The 16,674-nt window shown below is 41.8% G+C and overlaps 1 protein-coding gene across 4 annotated transcripts in view; it reads right to left on the bottom strand.

Moving 5' to 3' along the window:
* Positions 1-13,047, bottom strand: part of EFNB2 (ephrin B2) — a 53,528-nt gene extending 40,481 nt beyond the window's left edge. For 2 of the 4 annotated variants that reach the window (XM_005304996.5, XM_042844171.2), the window contains exon 1: positions 11,462-13,047. In XM_005304996.5, coding sequence (XP_005305053.1) covers positions 11,462-11,589 — 128 coding nt within the window. In that variant the 5' untranslated portion in view covers positions 11,590-13,047. The remainder of the gene's footprint in view (positions 1-11,461) is intronic. The other 2 variants (XM_042844172.2, XM_065581031.1) reach the window with 1 other exon arrangement.
* Positions 13,048-16,674: the final 3,627 nt, after the last annotated feature.

Here is a 16,674-nt window from a genome sequence, read left to right as displayed (position 1 = left end):
CCTAATATTGAGATGGTCCCAATAATATTGGGATGTCTAGTCATCCTATGTACCCCTCAACTTGTCCTTACCTATTAGGGGTCTGCACTGGTAGCCAAACTTTTTCCATCATGCCCCTCCCCTTACTCATAATTGAACCTGTCTGCACCCTCCCCCGCCCCGCACCCGAACCACAGTTGGGAGCCACAGCCAGGAGTGGAGCTGGAGTGGAGCTGTGGCCGGGAGCGGAGCCGGGGCTGGCGTCCGCAGTTGAGGCCGGGGCCAGGAGCCGAGGCCGGGGACGCAGCCGGGAGCGGATCTGCGGCCAGCAGCCGACCTGCAGCTGAAGGCTGAGCCTGAGTGAAGCTGGGGCAGAGCAGGGCCGGATGGCACTCCTGCACTGCCCTCCTTGGGGGCTGGCCCTGGTCCCGAATGTGCTCCCCCGTGAATGTTCCTCTATGCCCCTCTAGGGGGGCGCACCCCACAATTTGGGGACCACTGAGCTACATCAATTACTTGCCACCAATAGGTGAATTGGGACTATTCCAGAGTGCATAGAAGGCCTTGGGGATTGATTCAGGCCATCTTGAATATAAAGGATTTTACAAAGCTAAATTCTAAGAAGAAATTTATATTTTTTATTATCAAAACCCTTCTCACTCTAGTTCAGGGATCGGCAACCTTTGGCACGCAGCTCGCCAGGGTGGGAAGCGGTGTGGGCCGAGGGATGTGCTGGCCACCGCTTTCCGACGCCCCCATTGGCCTGGAGCGGCGAACCGCGGCCAGTGGGAGCCGCGATCGGCCAAACCTGTGGACGTGGCAGGTAAACAAACTGGCCCGGCCCGCCAGGGTGCTTACCCTGACGAGCCCCATGCCAAAGCTTGCCGATCCCTGTTCTAGTTTGAATTCATGAAAGCACATAAGCACATGCCTAAATCCTTAAATCTTAAACACGTGCTTAAGAACTCTGTTGAAGAGGGATGCTTTTCTGAATCAGGGTCTCTCAGAGCACACATACTTAGGGACAAATCCTGCTTGCACTACCCTTGCACACAGACCCACTGAACTCAATGTGAGTAAGTTGTGCAGGATTTGGCCTTTATCTTTCATGAAAAATCTCTGGAATCAGATTGACTTCTGTAAGTTCACAGAGATTCAGATTCCCCCCAAAATTCATGTCTTTACAAACATGCCTAGCAATCTTGGCTGCCAACATGATTTTCCCTGCTCAACTAACCTGCAGTCTGGAATTACCTTGAAAAACCCCCAAAGGTTAAACATTGCACAGTGATTAAAGCAGGCTGCTCCTGAACTAAACTGAAATTAATTAAACATAAAGAAAACAACTGAAGTGTGGACAGTGAATGCAATGTAACTGTCGAGCCCCAAAAGGAATCAAGATGTTCCTAACTCCAAATTTGCACTTTTATCCAGTCAGGTATAGAAACCAACTGCTGTTCAGGCAATAAGAAAACAGATTGCAAGCACCAGTGAAAATGGAAATGCAAAATGATGCACCACTCAAGAGTCAAAACTGCAGCTATGTATGGATTCAGCAGTATTCACTGCATAGGTTCCTTAAGCAACCTGCTTCAAACTTGCAGAAAATCAAAAGCCAGATGGGTCTTACTGAATGACCCACAGGCAAGAAGCCAGGGTTCCAGTCTGCTGTAAAAATAGGCCTGGACTTGATTTGAGTCTTCTCAGCTCTGACAAGCTGGAATCTGGCAGAATTCCCAAATCCAAAATAATATGGCATTCAATTGTGAATTGACTTTTTTTTTTTTTAAAAAGTCATACTTTCTCATTAGCTTTAACACATACTTTCCCTTAATCTAGCCACTACCCATTGCCAATCTTGCCCCACTGCTCTTTGCAAAGGGTAACTAATAATATATTAAACAGAAATCTTCTAACAAAGACACAATAAAACATTAATAAATAATTCGTAAAGTGATAGCTTATAAAGCTAAAAGGGGTCATTGTGAGCCTAGCCCCCTGCATAGCACAGGCCATCACTTTGTTTTGCAATATGTATATTTTGGTTATTCTTTAGTATGTGCAAAGGTCTGGTCCTGGTGAACAAAATCTTGGAAATGTTAATTTAGTCTTTAGACATGCACCTTTTTGAAATTTCTATAGATTAAAAAATTCTACAATGATATGTATATGTCATGCACCAGGAATGATTTACCTAGCAATACAATCTCCTATCAGTCTCCGTAAATCATTCTTGGCTGGGGAACTGTGTTTAAAACCAGAAGAAAGCCTAGACTATTACATCAAAGTTTAAATCAGCTGCATTATAATTATCTTGCTGATACTGCAATGAAACACTGGGTGTTGGCTCCTCAGGGTTGCCAAAAAAAGAAAGACAGAGGTCCTGCGCTTCTCACTTATATTTAAAATACATATAATCACAACATCAACACAGAGTCCTATGAATAACGCAACTGATAGGAAAAAAAAGGGACTGTTCTCTTATGCCAAATAAAGCTATAAACTTTCAACAAAGAAAGAAAATAAAAGCCTGGACTATGATTCAGATAAACTGAAAGAAAACAACCTTGAAATCCTAAAATATAAAAGAAGGTGCTATATAGCAGAAGGTTGCTCCCTTAGGACCCCATCTAACTCCCACTGAAGTAACTGGGAGTCTTTCCACTTAACTTTATTCAGAGCTGGACTGGGGCCTTAAGCATGTCATGAAAATGAAGTAATAAAATGGACACGGTCAAGATTTTCATAAATGAATACCTAAATTTGAAAATCAGATCACCTATCTAGGCACTTAAATATAAATATAGAAGCCTAACTTTAATTGCCCATTTTTGAGAATTTTGGCCCAAGACTCTCTCATCAAGTCTTGCAGTCGTAGATTTAGTTAAAGACGTTGAATACAGTGAAGTATTTGGAGGCCTGATCCTGCATGACTGGAATCAATGGGTATTTTGCCATTGACTTCAGTGGGAGATGGAGCAGGCTCTTCCTGAGACATAATTAATATGCAAGGGCTGTGGTACTGGAATACAGTTCCATGTATTCTAAATGGTGCTGGGAACCCTCTATCCATTCACAGAATTTGTACACATACCTTACACTCTCCATTTTGAAAATCTACCTATTTATGTCCTGGAGAATGGAGACAGCAAACTAAATAGTGCTTTTATACTGCCACTTTGTTTTCATACTTTGTTTAGAGAAATGGGCAGAGGGCAATGGGGCTTGTTTTCTTTCTTATGAGTTTCTCCTACTATTTATTTTCTTTTGGAATCAGAGAATGCAATCACCAACTGCAAGGTCTCCTTTGCAGGACTACTTTCATATGTTTGTAAGAACATCTTTAAATTTAATGTATACAAGTGAAGAGTATTTTAAGAGATTAGGGCCTGCTGATTATTCTCAACAGGAACAACATAAATAGACATACCTGACTTTTGCTGCATGTGAAACATTACATAAATGATCACCTACTCTTTCCTATGCCTCACCAAATGTACATAGCATTATCTAGTACGTTTCTGAAATGTGACATGACAGGTAGGTTCGAAAGCTAAATGTTGGATAATGCTTAGCAAACAAAGGACATCGGTTTTTGCATTATTTCTTTAATCACTTTAACCCTTGTTCTAACAGAAAGCATAAGGCCAGAGTAATTCAGCTTCCTCTTTTGTCATTTGCCTGCCATAAATATGCACCAGTCTGCATTTGAAAAGCTGAAGGAGGCCGCAAGCTTGCTGGACATTTATCATGCTCTGTTCCCTGTTAACAAGCAAATACTTTAGTTGAATGGCCCATTAGCAATCATTGTCAAATGCAGAATGCAAGGTGCTTGGATGTGACCAGCCTGTAAATTAGAGTAGGGTGCCCCCGTACTTTGCAGAATTTCAGCAAATGAAATGGATCTTTTTATATAGATTTCTGAAGGTTAAACTGGAATAGAAGAAATGTTCTGAGTGCTTCAGATTCCATATATTACACAAATCTGCTCAATCCCCCTCTATCTGGTGGTGTATATGCATATAAATATTGCTAAACCATATTCAGCAGCATGTCGATTTTGGTTGGGACTTGGGTTTTCTGTCAGAAATTTGTTAAACCTATCAGCAAATTTTAAAATGCAATTTTCCGAATTCCCTGTATCACAGAGAGTGCAGAAACCTAGAAAGTGACCAAGCCACTGCCAGCATTTTCTCAATCTCACGCAAGGCCCACTTAATCAAAAGAGACAATAGTTATGGTATCAGAGGTTTTTTTGTGTGTCTAGACTCCCGCTTTTTTCCCCTTGCACACAAATGAACAGGCAATAAAGCAAATATTCCTTTCTGGACTGCACGTGTAGTTTGCAACACAACAAATAACCTAACAGGCTGGTCTATGGCCTTTTTCTGTTTTTCAGATGTTTATAATGGTAAACACAATGCAAAAACAAAAGTCTTAAACTATTTACAAGGCTGTTTGGGACAAGAGGCAATGAAGGACCAGTGTAGCCGCAACAAGCAAAATCTTTTCTTACTTTTACAGCTACAGAGCACTTAAAATAAATGACAACACAAAGAAGAGCCAAATTCTTTGCTGTCCTAACTCCATTGCAGTCAATAGAGTTAGGCCAACAGAGAATTTAGCCCAATGATTTTAAATTGCAGGGGGCCTATCTCATTCAACTGTGGATTTCAGATTGCCTTTCAGGAGTAAATACCACCTGGCCTAATCCATATCAACTTGGCTATCAGCAGCTTTATTAGCTAATTTGAATTAAAGCTGGATTTTTTTCTTTTATATGTTTGCAGGGTGGGAAACACAAAAATTGTACAAGAATCGTCTCGCTAAGGGAAAAGGACAATGCGGAATGTTTACCTTTGCTTCTCCCATGGAGTGTGAGATTGAAACCACAGTCTGAAAGATGGCTGAAATCAAAAGGTCTCTGTTTTCTTTTCAGATAACCCCAGTCCTACCTATCCCCTCTGCTCTCTATTCCTTGCCAGCAGGTCGCTGCCTGAAGCCCAAATAGATTAAGGAAACAAACTCAAAGTGCTGCTAATCCTACAGAATGGCTGCTGCTGCTAGGCCAGGAGTTAAAAAGAAAAATCTTCCACATCCTAACAATTGCAGTGATCTGAAGTTCTAATCAGTCCAAATCTTAATAAAAAGCAGTAAATGAAATCTACCTTTACCATATTATACACCACCAATGAGCAAGAACTGAGCAGCTTTTCTTTACTGCTTTAACCATCCCAAGCCACAAGTAGGCCTTTCATACTTTCTAATCCTGGCCTCCAAGTTTTGTGCAGTTCTCACATAATACCTTACAGCCCGGAGCAAGGCCCTTAGTTTCTAACACCCCTTTCAGAGACGTGTCATTTCTAACATCAAGCTAATCTATATGTTGCCATGGCATCACCCTTTATCTGCTTTTACATCTTATGAACTGCATGGATTTACCACATTATTTTTATCTGAAAGACAGAAAATGGTGGTTTTATTGCCATACAATCAGATTACTGCTGCTAGTTTCTCTATGCCTTTTTACCATACTTCAATCAAAAGGGATCAGTTTCTTTATACTCTGCCCTTGATTTACATTACATCTGTAAAGACCTAGTCTGAGTTGTAATCCCCTTATTAACTATGACCGGGGTTGATTTGCCTAAAAATAAAAGCAAATTGTGTCAGACCTTTTCACTTTGTTTTTGATTCGGAACTACAAAATGGATTACTAAAGAAATCTTCAGAGTTCACACGGCTGGTATAGTGCTGAATTTAAAATGAGAATTAAACAAGTTAAACATGGGAGCCGTGTCAACGGTTTACATTTTCCATCATGGGAGAAGGGCTGAATTGCATATGTCTTTGTATTCTCTGGCTTTAAAGAGACAATGAAGCCACAGGAGTTTTTCCAAGCTGTTCTAACACTGTCCATTTGCCATCCTCCCTTCCTTTGCTTTTCATATAACAAAATTTAAAAAAATAAATAAAAAAAATCACCCAAAGACTTAAGTCTTGGCTAGAAGTTTATAGTTCTGTGGACCTGCATATTTTAATTAAAACATTTTAGACAGTTGAACACTCCTATTTAAGTGTCCACAACATCGCACAAAGGGTGATCTCATAAGCAAATCTATGTAGATGTATGATAAATGACCTGAAAAACAGGTTTCTTTATGTCAGGAGCCAGAGAAGGCAAAGATTAGACACACATGAATAACATTTTAATCACTATTTTTCTCAGAAAGATTGCTTCTCATTTGCAATAAGCAATTTTGAGTAGTAAGGTTGCATGATACATTAAGACTAGATCCCTAAAAAAAGTTGATTATGGCTGCTAGGCAGGTACCTGAACGGCCTATTTTTGCCAACACTCCCTGTAGTTATCTTGGTATTTCAAGTAATTTCCCATTATAGGAATGTTTTGTGTGCATGAGATATACCCTAAGTGCCATACTAAAGCAATGTGAGCTCATTACAATAAAATATGGGAGGAAAAAAGGTTGAAAAAAAAAAAGAAAGAAAAATGTAATGATTTCAGCCTGACTTTCAGTCACTGCCTATCTAAAGACAATTACCACACCAACCAAAGTGCTTTTCCTTAGTAAGGTTTACAGATAAGAGGCTTTAAGATAATTACTATAAATAATATAGCATTTATACTCCAACTGATCCTGTGTACAAAGGGCTGTAGAAAATCACTAAGCCAAAAATTCAGCCTTCGGCTTGTTCGAGGTTTATGTTGCTAATACACCTGAGCTAGGAGTTGGCCATAGGTGTCAGAAATATCTAATGGGACAGAGGACACTGTTCAGAGTTCTCTGTACTAGCATGCCAAGTGTCAACAACTATGTTTTGGGTAAGATTTAGAAGCATGTGCTTAAATCATTTTAACCTTCAGCTCCTGTTTCTTCAGCTTGAAGCTGTAATTGTTAAGGTTAAAGAGCGCAGTCCCATGGCACAGGATTCCCAAATAAATTCTTGTCTAGAAAGAGGAGACCAAACATGTTGTGAGATATCGTTTTAGCAAGCTCTTTGTGCTTCGGTTGGCTCAGTTGTCCTGTGAAACAAGGACTGTCCATTACCTACAGTTTATCATCCTGACAAAATGTGAGGAATGTGGATGTGAAAGCACTAACAATTCCACCCCTGGTGCTTTGTCCTTTTTTCTCTCTATATTAAAACAGACAAGATTAACCCAAATGCAAACTGCAGAGCATAGTTCAAGGGGCTATTCAATCAGTAGTGAATGTGCATTTGTTTACCTACAAAAATAAGAATTTCAGATACAATGAGAGGCAGACTGGTTTATATGCTCTTGAATAGACTGTTTAAACAGGGCCATCAATTGTAGTTTATTTTATCAATCTCTGACACATTGGTATTTATTCAAAGGCTGATTGTGGCAGATTCCACATATATCAGGTTATCACAGATATTATTTAGCTATCATTTGTCTTCCCTAAGACAATCAGTATCAAAAATACAGCTTTTTATGGAGAGGCTTCATTGTGTTATGACAGAAAAATGCTTTGTTAACAGGCCTACCGCATACAGCAGTAACCTCAGACACCAGAAACACTGTGTTGATAAGTGGTTCTCTGTAATGTTTGACTAAAATCCATAAAACTACATTCTGCTATGTAGTCCAAAGGCAGTGTTGTGCACTGTGAGATAAAACTGAAGTAATACGCGCAATCTATGTATCTCATTTCTCTAGGTGGAAACATGGTACATAGGGAAAATATTCCCTGATTGAAATGTGTCAAATAACAGGAGTTATGTTTTTATAATCATTTGTCCTTATATTCTAAAGATCATGGCTTAATGTCCGAGAGTCTGCAAATGAGAAGTCCATCATGAAATCAGTCACTATGATGGCGTCTAATTGAACCATTTCCCCCCAAAATGTAATGTCATAGACAACAGATTATTCCTTCCCTTTTACTATGTGTTTGTTTTTTTTAATTACATTTGAAGATTTAGTCAAGGCAATGAAAGTGGATCTCTAAAGAGAGAACTGTAATGGGGGACGGGGCATTGATCTTATGTTCAAAGGACTACCATGAGCACTCTGTCCCAATCACCTGCTAAAAATTATGACCTCTAAAACTAAAGACAAAACAGCCTACATTTATTATTCCATCCTCTATATTAAACTGACTAATAAATTCCCATGGCATTTAATTGCTGCCCTGTACAGAAGATTTATGTACTGAAACTTTCAACAGAAATATATATGCAACTTCCATAAATAAATTAGCTGTAACACCAAAGCTGGTAATTATTTATTACAGACATAGAAAGCATCTTTAATATTGCACTGTCCTCAGATCCTCCCAGCAGCAGCAGGAGGAAATTTTCTAATTTCTCAACCTAGTATTGAGCTTGGATCCCGTGAAAGAACGACCTTTTCTAAGGAGAAATTATTCAGTACCCTTCAGGCAAACCATTGTGACAAGAATTAGAAAGAAATCCTGCTCCTGAAAAGTGGAGCAATCACACCAACAGCAATATCGCTAATGCATTTGTAAGCTTCCTCAAACTACAGGCCTCCAAGTGCCCTATAAATCACTAGGCCCAGCCACTGAAAAAGACTAATTTTAATAGTGTACTTCTTCACTGTGGTGATTAAACTTCAATGAATCACTCAAGAAAACTCAATTACATCAATGGGCAGAACCTATTTTTTTAAGTGTAAATTTAAGTTGAAAAAGTAATTACATAGCATCATTAGAACTGCCATTAATAATGTTCAAACCTTTTTGAAGTCAAATACCTTTTAGAATTAGCAAAATTGAAACTTTATTTTTATTTGCACTGAACCTTGTACTATAGCAGGGATTAAATTTGGTTATTTAGGCATCAATGAAATGAAAATATCTAATGCATGCTGTCAGTGTAAGCAAAAAAAGTGAAGGTAAACCAGGACTGGAAGAATGGCATGGAGGAAGGTCTGGTGCACAGAGACTGTTCTGTTTTGGAAGAGTGACCTCTATAGGAACAAACTGATCACTGGACTGTGGACACAGGGTGGGTGCTCTGGTTCCTCTGCCATTGCACTAAATCTCTCTCCACAGTCACTGCAGGCAATGCAACCTGGTCTTGCCACCAATCTGTGATTTCAGAAATTCTGATGGCATTTTAAAAGTGTCTTGTTTGTCTTATTCAAAGATTTGGCGTTTAATCTTTTCTAGGTCAGAGAAAGGATTTAACTAGATAGCATCATATAAATGCAGGTCCATAGATCTAGTTTAAACTTTAGCTCTGTTAACTGGCTTTTCATCTCATATAGTATATGTGATCATTTGTCATGTAAAACTAGAAAAAACTGCATTTGAAATGTTTCTCTTCATGATAATCATTTTCCACATTTTAATGAAAAACTATGTTGTCCTTTTTAATTTTCCTGTAAAAACTTTACAAAGGACCTTAACACACTCATAAATCTTTCCATTCTTGAAAAAAGTCAGGGGACATCTATAATAAATTATCTTCTAAAAGCAGTGGTAGATAAATGCTGAAGTCAGGATGTGATTTCTTAATAAATATGTTCAGCTCCTAGATCTAATCCAAACTTGTGTAATTTCAGTCAGACTCTGCATTTTGCTACCAATACACAGTTAGTTCCCTGATTCAGGAAATACTCCACTCTTCTTCTCTGGGCACTTCCCAATATATCTTGTTCATCTAAGGGCACTTTTACGGATATTTACTAAATGGATTAAATGGGAAAACTTGAATTCAGTTAATACACAAAGTGAGTATGCTGAAATTTACATTTGTGATCTTCTATGTGTCTGGTTTGTTTTTAAACATATTTAATTAAAATTATACATTAAATAATATTTTAGCATAAAACTTTCTAAACTCATTATCAAACTATCCTTCCTGATAATACTGTGAGAGGGGAGTTCAAACAGTGCTATAGAAAATCTTTCCATATCACAAAAGTTTTGATGGGTTTCAAAGTTTATCAAAGCCAACTTCAGATATATGCATCAGTGGCATAAATAAAACAGGTTGGAACAATACACGTTTTAAAGCAAGGAAGACTCTCTTTGCATCATTGCCTAGCTTTCTCTTCACGGGGATTTCTTATGCAAATAACATCCCTATTTCCAAAAGAAACAATCTCAATACACCTAAGCAGGAGACTTTAAAAGAATAGGACTATATAATTAAATCTTGAAACACATATACTTTCTGCCTGCTCTGACTAGAGACATGAAAATGCTCTCTGAGGGACAATACTCAGTACATTACTCACAAGCATGTGCCTTGTTATCAAGTCCACTGGCCAAATTTAGCCCTGCTGTCAGCCAGTGCAACTTCACTGAAGTCAATGGGCTGAATCTGGCCCTGCATCCCCACATGGAGAAGTTGAGCAGTAGTTCTCATAGTGCATAATGCAGCGCTGCTCTAAGGAAGTGGGACCAACCTGCACTCCCTGCTTTGCTGGAGGTGAGGAGCTACAAGGGTTGACAATGAGCCCCGCTGGATTTGGCCCTGCTGGGGATCTGTATGAAAAGGCTCATCTGCCCAGAGGCTCTGTACTCAGTCGTGCCCTCTCCCAGTGCTGGGAGAATAGAGCCAGGCAGGATCCCAATCATTCTTACAATTACAGTAGCCCCCAGGGGGCCCAGTCAGATTTGGCGTTAGGCCCTGTGCAACTGCAAACTCATCTGAAGCCATGGCCCCTGTCCCCATCGAGTATGCAGTCTAAAGGGGAAATCCTGGCCCTATTAAAGTCAAGGGCAAAACTCCCAGGAATAGCAATAGACTTCACTCTAGGGATCCTCCCTTACTCTTCTGTCACCCATATCTCCCCCTGTCCCAGAGCCCTGACAGGATCCTTGCACTTCTTGCTCAGGCAAAACGCCCGCTGACTTCCAAATCATAAAGCATTGCCTCTCCCTGGGAGCGGCCCCTGGCCAAGCACTGCAGGAGCTGGCCCCATGGCTGTGTCTATATTTGTCCTGCAGAGAAACAGAAGCCGGACAAGGCTACCGTGATACCCTCCCCGGTGAGAGCGAGACAGACTCTGTGTACAAATCCCCCCCTCGGTGTCTTCGGGGGGAAGGGGGATATTTAATCCTTAAGTGCACTGGGTCGTCGGAGAGTTTCTAACCTGGAGAGAGCGCCCTGAGCAGAGGGAGGGAGAGAGCAGGGCGAGGGATCGCCTCGGCCCACAGGGAGCCACAGAAGGGTGGGTAAGGAAAAGTGCAAGGATCTCGCTGCCCGTGCCCTGCCCGGACTGTGCTCCGCATGTGGTGCCCGATTAATCACAGCAGTACCCTAGCAGCAGCACCTTGCCCTCGGGGTGAGAGCAGGCGCCGCCGGGAGCTCAGCCCCCTGGGACCGCAGTGCCTGCCACTCGCCCTCTCCACGCTCCACAGACCCACGTCGGCCCCGCTCGCTGGCTGTGCCATTAAAACTAAATCAGACCCCTATGGTTGGGGAGGGGGAGGGATGAAGCAGAATGAGGCAAACTTACTTGGGGTTGGAGGAATTCCAATATATCGGGTCTAAAACTACCGATCTGGCCATTGCAGTTCTGCATAAAACCATCAAAGCTCCCCAGCAGTACTTCCAAAGGGAGGAGTCTCCCCTCCGCACAGCCATGGTCGAAAGCGGCTCCAAGTCCCTTGCCAAAACCTCGCCAACTCCTCCGTGCGACTCCCCGTACCTGGTCAGCGGGGGGCGGGTGGACGCTCGGTATCCCCCAGCAAGAAAGATTGACCAGAAACAAACCAATAACAAGACGAGCGACGAAGCACTTGGTGAGGACTGCAAGCAGCGTTACTGAGTCATTTGTGCCCCAGGCATGTCGGAAATTCTCCGGCGAGATAAGAATCCAGCCACCTCCGAAGTAACAACGCCACCACCAATGCAAACGCCTCAGTCCGCCCTGCTCTTTGGGAGCTCCCGGCTGGCTTGCAAGACGCCACTCAAACTGCCAACTCCGCTTTGGATCCAGTGCGCCATCCACGGTCACCGCGCCTGGGGATCGCGTAAAATAAAAACCGAGCAGAACTGGAGATGGGGGCGATTAAAGGGGAGAAGGGACCCGGCCTCCGCCAGGAGGATCCCCCTGGGTCTCTGGTTGTGCTCCCTGGTCCCCGGCGCGTGCAATCCGTGCGGCCACCGGCCCGGGCTGTGCAGGGATGGCGAAGGGAAGCTTCGCTCTATAAATCCACTTCGAGTATCAGCTCCCGGAGCCCCTGGAAAGCGCATCCGCAGGGTTCCATGCCCGCCCCCGGCGCGGGGGTGCTGTCCCCGCTGTGTGCAGAGATGGGGCGGAGGGGGGCTCCTAGCGTCAAAATCTCCCCTCTTCGTGCTTCTTCCACTGGAGATCTGCAGTGCGTGCCCAGCGCTGGGTGGCAAGCGGGCAGACCCAGCGAGAGACAGGCAGGGGCCCCTTGGCTTGGAGTGCTGCTGCTGCTGCTGAGTAGGTGGCAGAGAGAGAGAAAGAGCCGGGCGAGCTGCAGCCTTTCCCTCCCTTGCTCCTTCAGGCTCCAAGTCGCTGCTGCTGCCGCCGCTTGGAGTCTTCACTGAACGAATGTAACCGCTCCTAGCGTGCTGTCATAGCAATATAAACTCAGCCCATCCTCCCCTTCAGCCCGCGCTCATAGGGCTACTGGAGAAGCGGAGGCTCTGGTTGGGTGTCGCGTGTGTCACTTACACACCTCACCCCTCGACATTCTGTCTTCGGGTGGGGCCTTGTGTGTGACAGGTGATCCCCTTAAAACACTATAATATAATCTTATAGTTAATAACATAATCAATAATAAAAAAACCCACCATCGCTATGTTCATGATCAGAATAATACAGTGCAGGATGAGACTCCAACCACGTTTTAACACCTTTCCATCCGATTATAGTATTAAAAAGAACAATTCAAAAAAACTTTTACACATCTTGTCATAAAGGCTCAAACAATGTCTACGGCTGCGAGGTACTGGCAATGTTATACATGGGATAAAAAGGATCAAAGTGGAGTTTATCCCTCTCTGCAGCCAACCTGTACTTGCGGAGTAATTATATTTCCCTATTTGCAGGTCGTGCTTCCTGACTTTAATTACGTTTCACTGGGAGAATCGCTATTATGTAACTTCACGTCAAGTTTATCATATGAAGCCACATATCGTGTATACTTTAATAATAGAGATAATGAGAGAAAGCTCTCTGTCCTCCCGGGCCCTTACCCCCACATTTTTATATTTTCAGTCGGTATTTTTCTCTCCATCCTGTCACGTTGACCCTGGCTGTCAGCATTTCCCACGGGGTCTCTTAATTACAGTTTTCAAAGTTTATTTTGTTACAAAACAATTAGCCACGGACAGTCCTAAATAAACAGGATTTGGAAATGCAAAGCCACTTCAAAGAGATGTGGAGCCTGAATTTGCAACAGATAATTAGAGACTCTCAAATCGGGTGTGAATTTTCTCGCCCTTCCTTGTCTGTCACTCAATGCCACTTTCTTCACGTCTACACATTTGTTATGATGAGGGTTGTTCGATCAATACTCTCTCCAGATCTTGCGAATCTCAACAGCATCGGGCAACTTTTTGCAACGAGGCAAGAAATGGCAAATTAGAGTCAACACTGGCTGTCTCCTTGGGGTCAGACTCTCCCAAAGGTCCCTTTACACAGGGCTCAAAAAGAACAAATCCGATCGAAAGTGGAAAGAGGCACAAAAAGTAAAAACTGAGTAGGTGGCCAGGGAAGACTTCAAGTGCGAGCCTTTGCACTCTGATCATTCCTCGCAGCCCTGGAGAGAGAATTGGAACGTGCAGGTCTCTGACGCCCTTTGTACGTTTCCACAGAGCCACAGCGCCCACTAGCGGCCATTTGATCAACCGGCTTCAATATGAAGCAAAAGGTTTAATCCCCTTCCTGTGACTCCTTTCCTTTTCTCCCTAAAACCTACATCTATTTCTCCCCAGAATATAACAACAACAAACACTCTAATGCTGCGCATCTGTTAGGAATTATTTTTGGAATGGAGGTTTGGCAGAGGACTAGCAGTTCAGAATGATGTTGATCCCAAGACTAAATAATAATTATAAGTAAGTCATACAGTTTTTTTTTAAATTATGTAGATTGACAAATGTCTTGAAATAGGAGTTGTATGCCCAAAAATCGACAAAGTAAATAAAAGTCAGATCCCTGTGAACTACGCTGTTCTTTTCCTCTCTTGAAATAGAATCATTTTTCCCCACCGTTTAGTTAAATGACATACAGAAAATATGTGAACAAGCTACGAGAATAATTTTATTCCACGAGAAAATATTTTTTTTAAATCAGTATAGTTCATTCTGTTTGTACTGAAATAGGAAAAAGGTCTTATAAGGAAAACCAGCTGCCACTTTATTTTGATTCATTTATTCCTTTTGGAGAAAGTGGCTACAATTCTCTTTTTACCAAATTTGTGATTTAGGGTTCACCAACATGTCTGGCACAGATCATTCAAACCGTTAACAACACAACGAGAAGGAAAAGGAGGTTAAAGGCGCATTTGATGCCTCGTGGGTTGTGTGAATTGCATATGGTAATTCTCTAGTGAAATCGACAACTCAAGGAAGAGGGAAAATCAGTTTGTCTTTCACACAAAACATCGAATATGTCTTAAGTAAACTATTAATTAAATTTAGCCTGCAATGTTGTCAGAATTGCAGATTCGGCGCCGCAATTAGGTAGAAAAGGATCTGAGTCCCAGGATGGGATCCGATTCCTAACACAAGTGGGAGACAGAGTTTGTGTATTATTCAAATCGAGGGGCATCAACCAAAGAGCAACCCTCGTCAGTCGGCGTGTGTATGCGGGGAGTGTTTAATTTATTATATTTTAAAAGAAATTGTGTGATTTGTATCCCTTCATAAGCCAATATAAACAATGAGTTTGATCAATGCTACTAGCGACAGAGAAGTGTAAAGTAGATTAAACTCTCTATTTTATGTTTCTACTTTTGTTTGGTTTGAAGCAAAAGGTTAGGGAGTGGTGTTCTGTAAAAGCTGTGAGTAAACGGTGACCTCTAACTCTCTGTATCCTTGTTTTAAGTAAAGCAGAGGAAATGAAGAGCTCTGCATTGTCTGAAAATAGCCCTCAGCAGCTAAAAATACAACTTGTAACACATTATATTTTTGGCTCCCAGAGGTTAATCATGTTTCTACGCAAATAAAATTGTTTTATCTAGTCTCCAAAACAACAAAATATACCTTAAAAAAACAATCGTCTTTGTATAACTAAACATCGCACGATGCTCACCTACAGTATTTTTATGAAACAACATATACATCAATAATTTGACATACAAAACAGTAATGTGCTATACGTTGTATTTATTCATTAGTCATTTTTAAAAGTATCACCAATAACTTTTTTGATTTTTTCCCTACTGGCGATTTAAAATGATTTGACAATAGCATTATTTTTCTTACAGCAGCGAGGGGTAATTTTCCAAGTCTGAGAGGCTACATTGCTCAGAAGTGAAATTCATGGCGAGTGGGTGAAAGCCGAGTGGGACCAAAGTTCCAGTGGCAGCAATCTGTTTTATAGGACAGGACAGGAAACCTTCCGAGCTACCCCATAGCCTGTTCCCCCATCCCCATTAGTGTCCGAATCTTGCCTGGTTGCTCAACACGGTTTACTCCTGTAGAACTCAACACTTCGCGGGATCAGGCTCTAGCTTTCCTGGTTTACCTCCGTACAAACCAGAAATCGCAGAGGAAACGTAAGATTTTGTGAAGGCTACATAACTTAAGCTATCAATCGCTTTTTTAGCCACAGGAATCGCTTCTTTAACTAAGCTTTTTTAACAAATCAGAAGATCAGGAAGTTTGTGGCCGGGATCTATACCCAGGGCTTCGCATTTCATCGAAAACATAGTTTCCTCACTGTCTAAATTCTGGAGACCAAGGCTCGATCTCCCGCGGGAAATTGTGATATGGTTTTGGGGCACGATCCTGAGTGCCTAGCATAGACCTAGCTCCCGTTTTCGGCGAGGGGTTTTGCGTGAGCAAAGGAGGAGAGGATCGGCCCTATGAGTTAGTGCAGAACAAAATACAATGAAGAAAAACTGCTACGCGTGTTTAGCTTGTGTAAAAAGCAAACAAAAATAGAACGATACAATTTGCGCTCTAGAAAACTTTATTTCCTTCTTTCATTCAAACCGCAGAGCAGAAACCAGAGATTTGTCTCTGAATAATTCCCCCCCCGCCCCCCCCGCATCCTGGTTATTACACAAATATTGGCTCTGATTCTATCCTCACTGCAACCTTCAACAAAACTCTCATTTAGGGGAATAGAAGCAGGATCGGCCCCCAATTCTTCACTAATCCCCTTTAAACATCAAGTTAAGGAGGGGGGAGAATCAAAATATTTTTAAGTGCAAACCCCCACCATCATTGGTCATTACCTGAAAATTCACCAAAGATATACCTGAATAGCCATGATGAATACTACATTTAATAGCGAAAGACAAATGATGCTTACTGCTTTTAAACAGATTGATTATTGTTTGTGTAAGGCCAACTGAGTTGGGCACTTGAAGGAGATCCTAAAGCTCTGACCACTGCCATCACTCAAAATTTAACAAGATATATTTTCCATGTCTCTGACACAGTGAATATAGATCTGAACTATTAAATTAATCTGTCCTTTCCCTATCTGTTTTGTAACTGAGGAATTTTGGTTCCCTATGCTTT

This window comes from Chrysemys picta, chromosome 1, assembly GCF_011386835.1.
Source record: "Chrysemys picta bellii isolate R12L10 chromosome 1, ASM1138683v2, whole genome shotgun sequence".
Classification (NCBI taxonomy): domain Eukaryota; kingdom Metazoa; phylum Chordata; order Testudines; family Emydidae; genus Chrysemys; species Chrysemys picta.
Note: the sequence above shows the minus strand (reverse complement) of the source record. Positions and strands in the feature narration are given on the sequence as shown.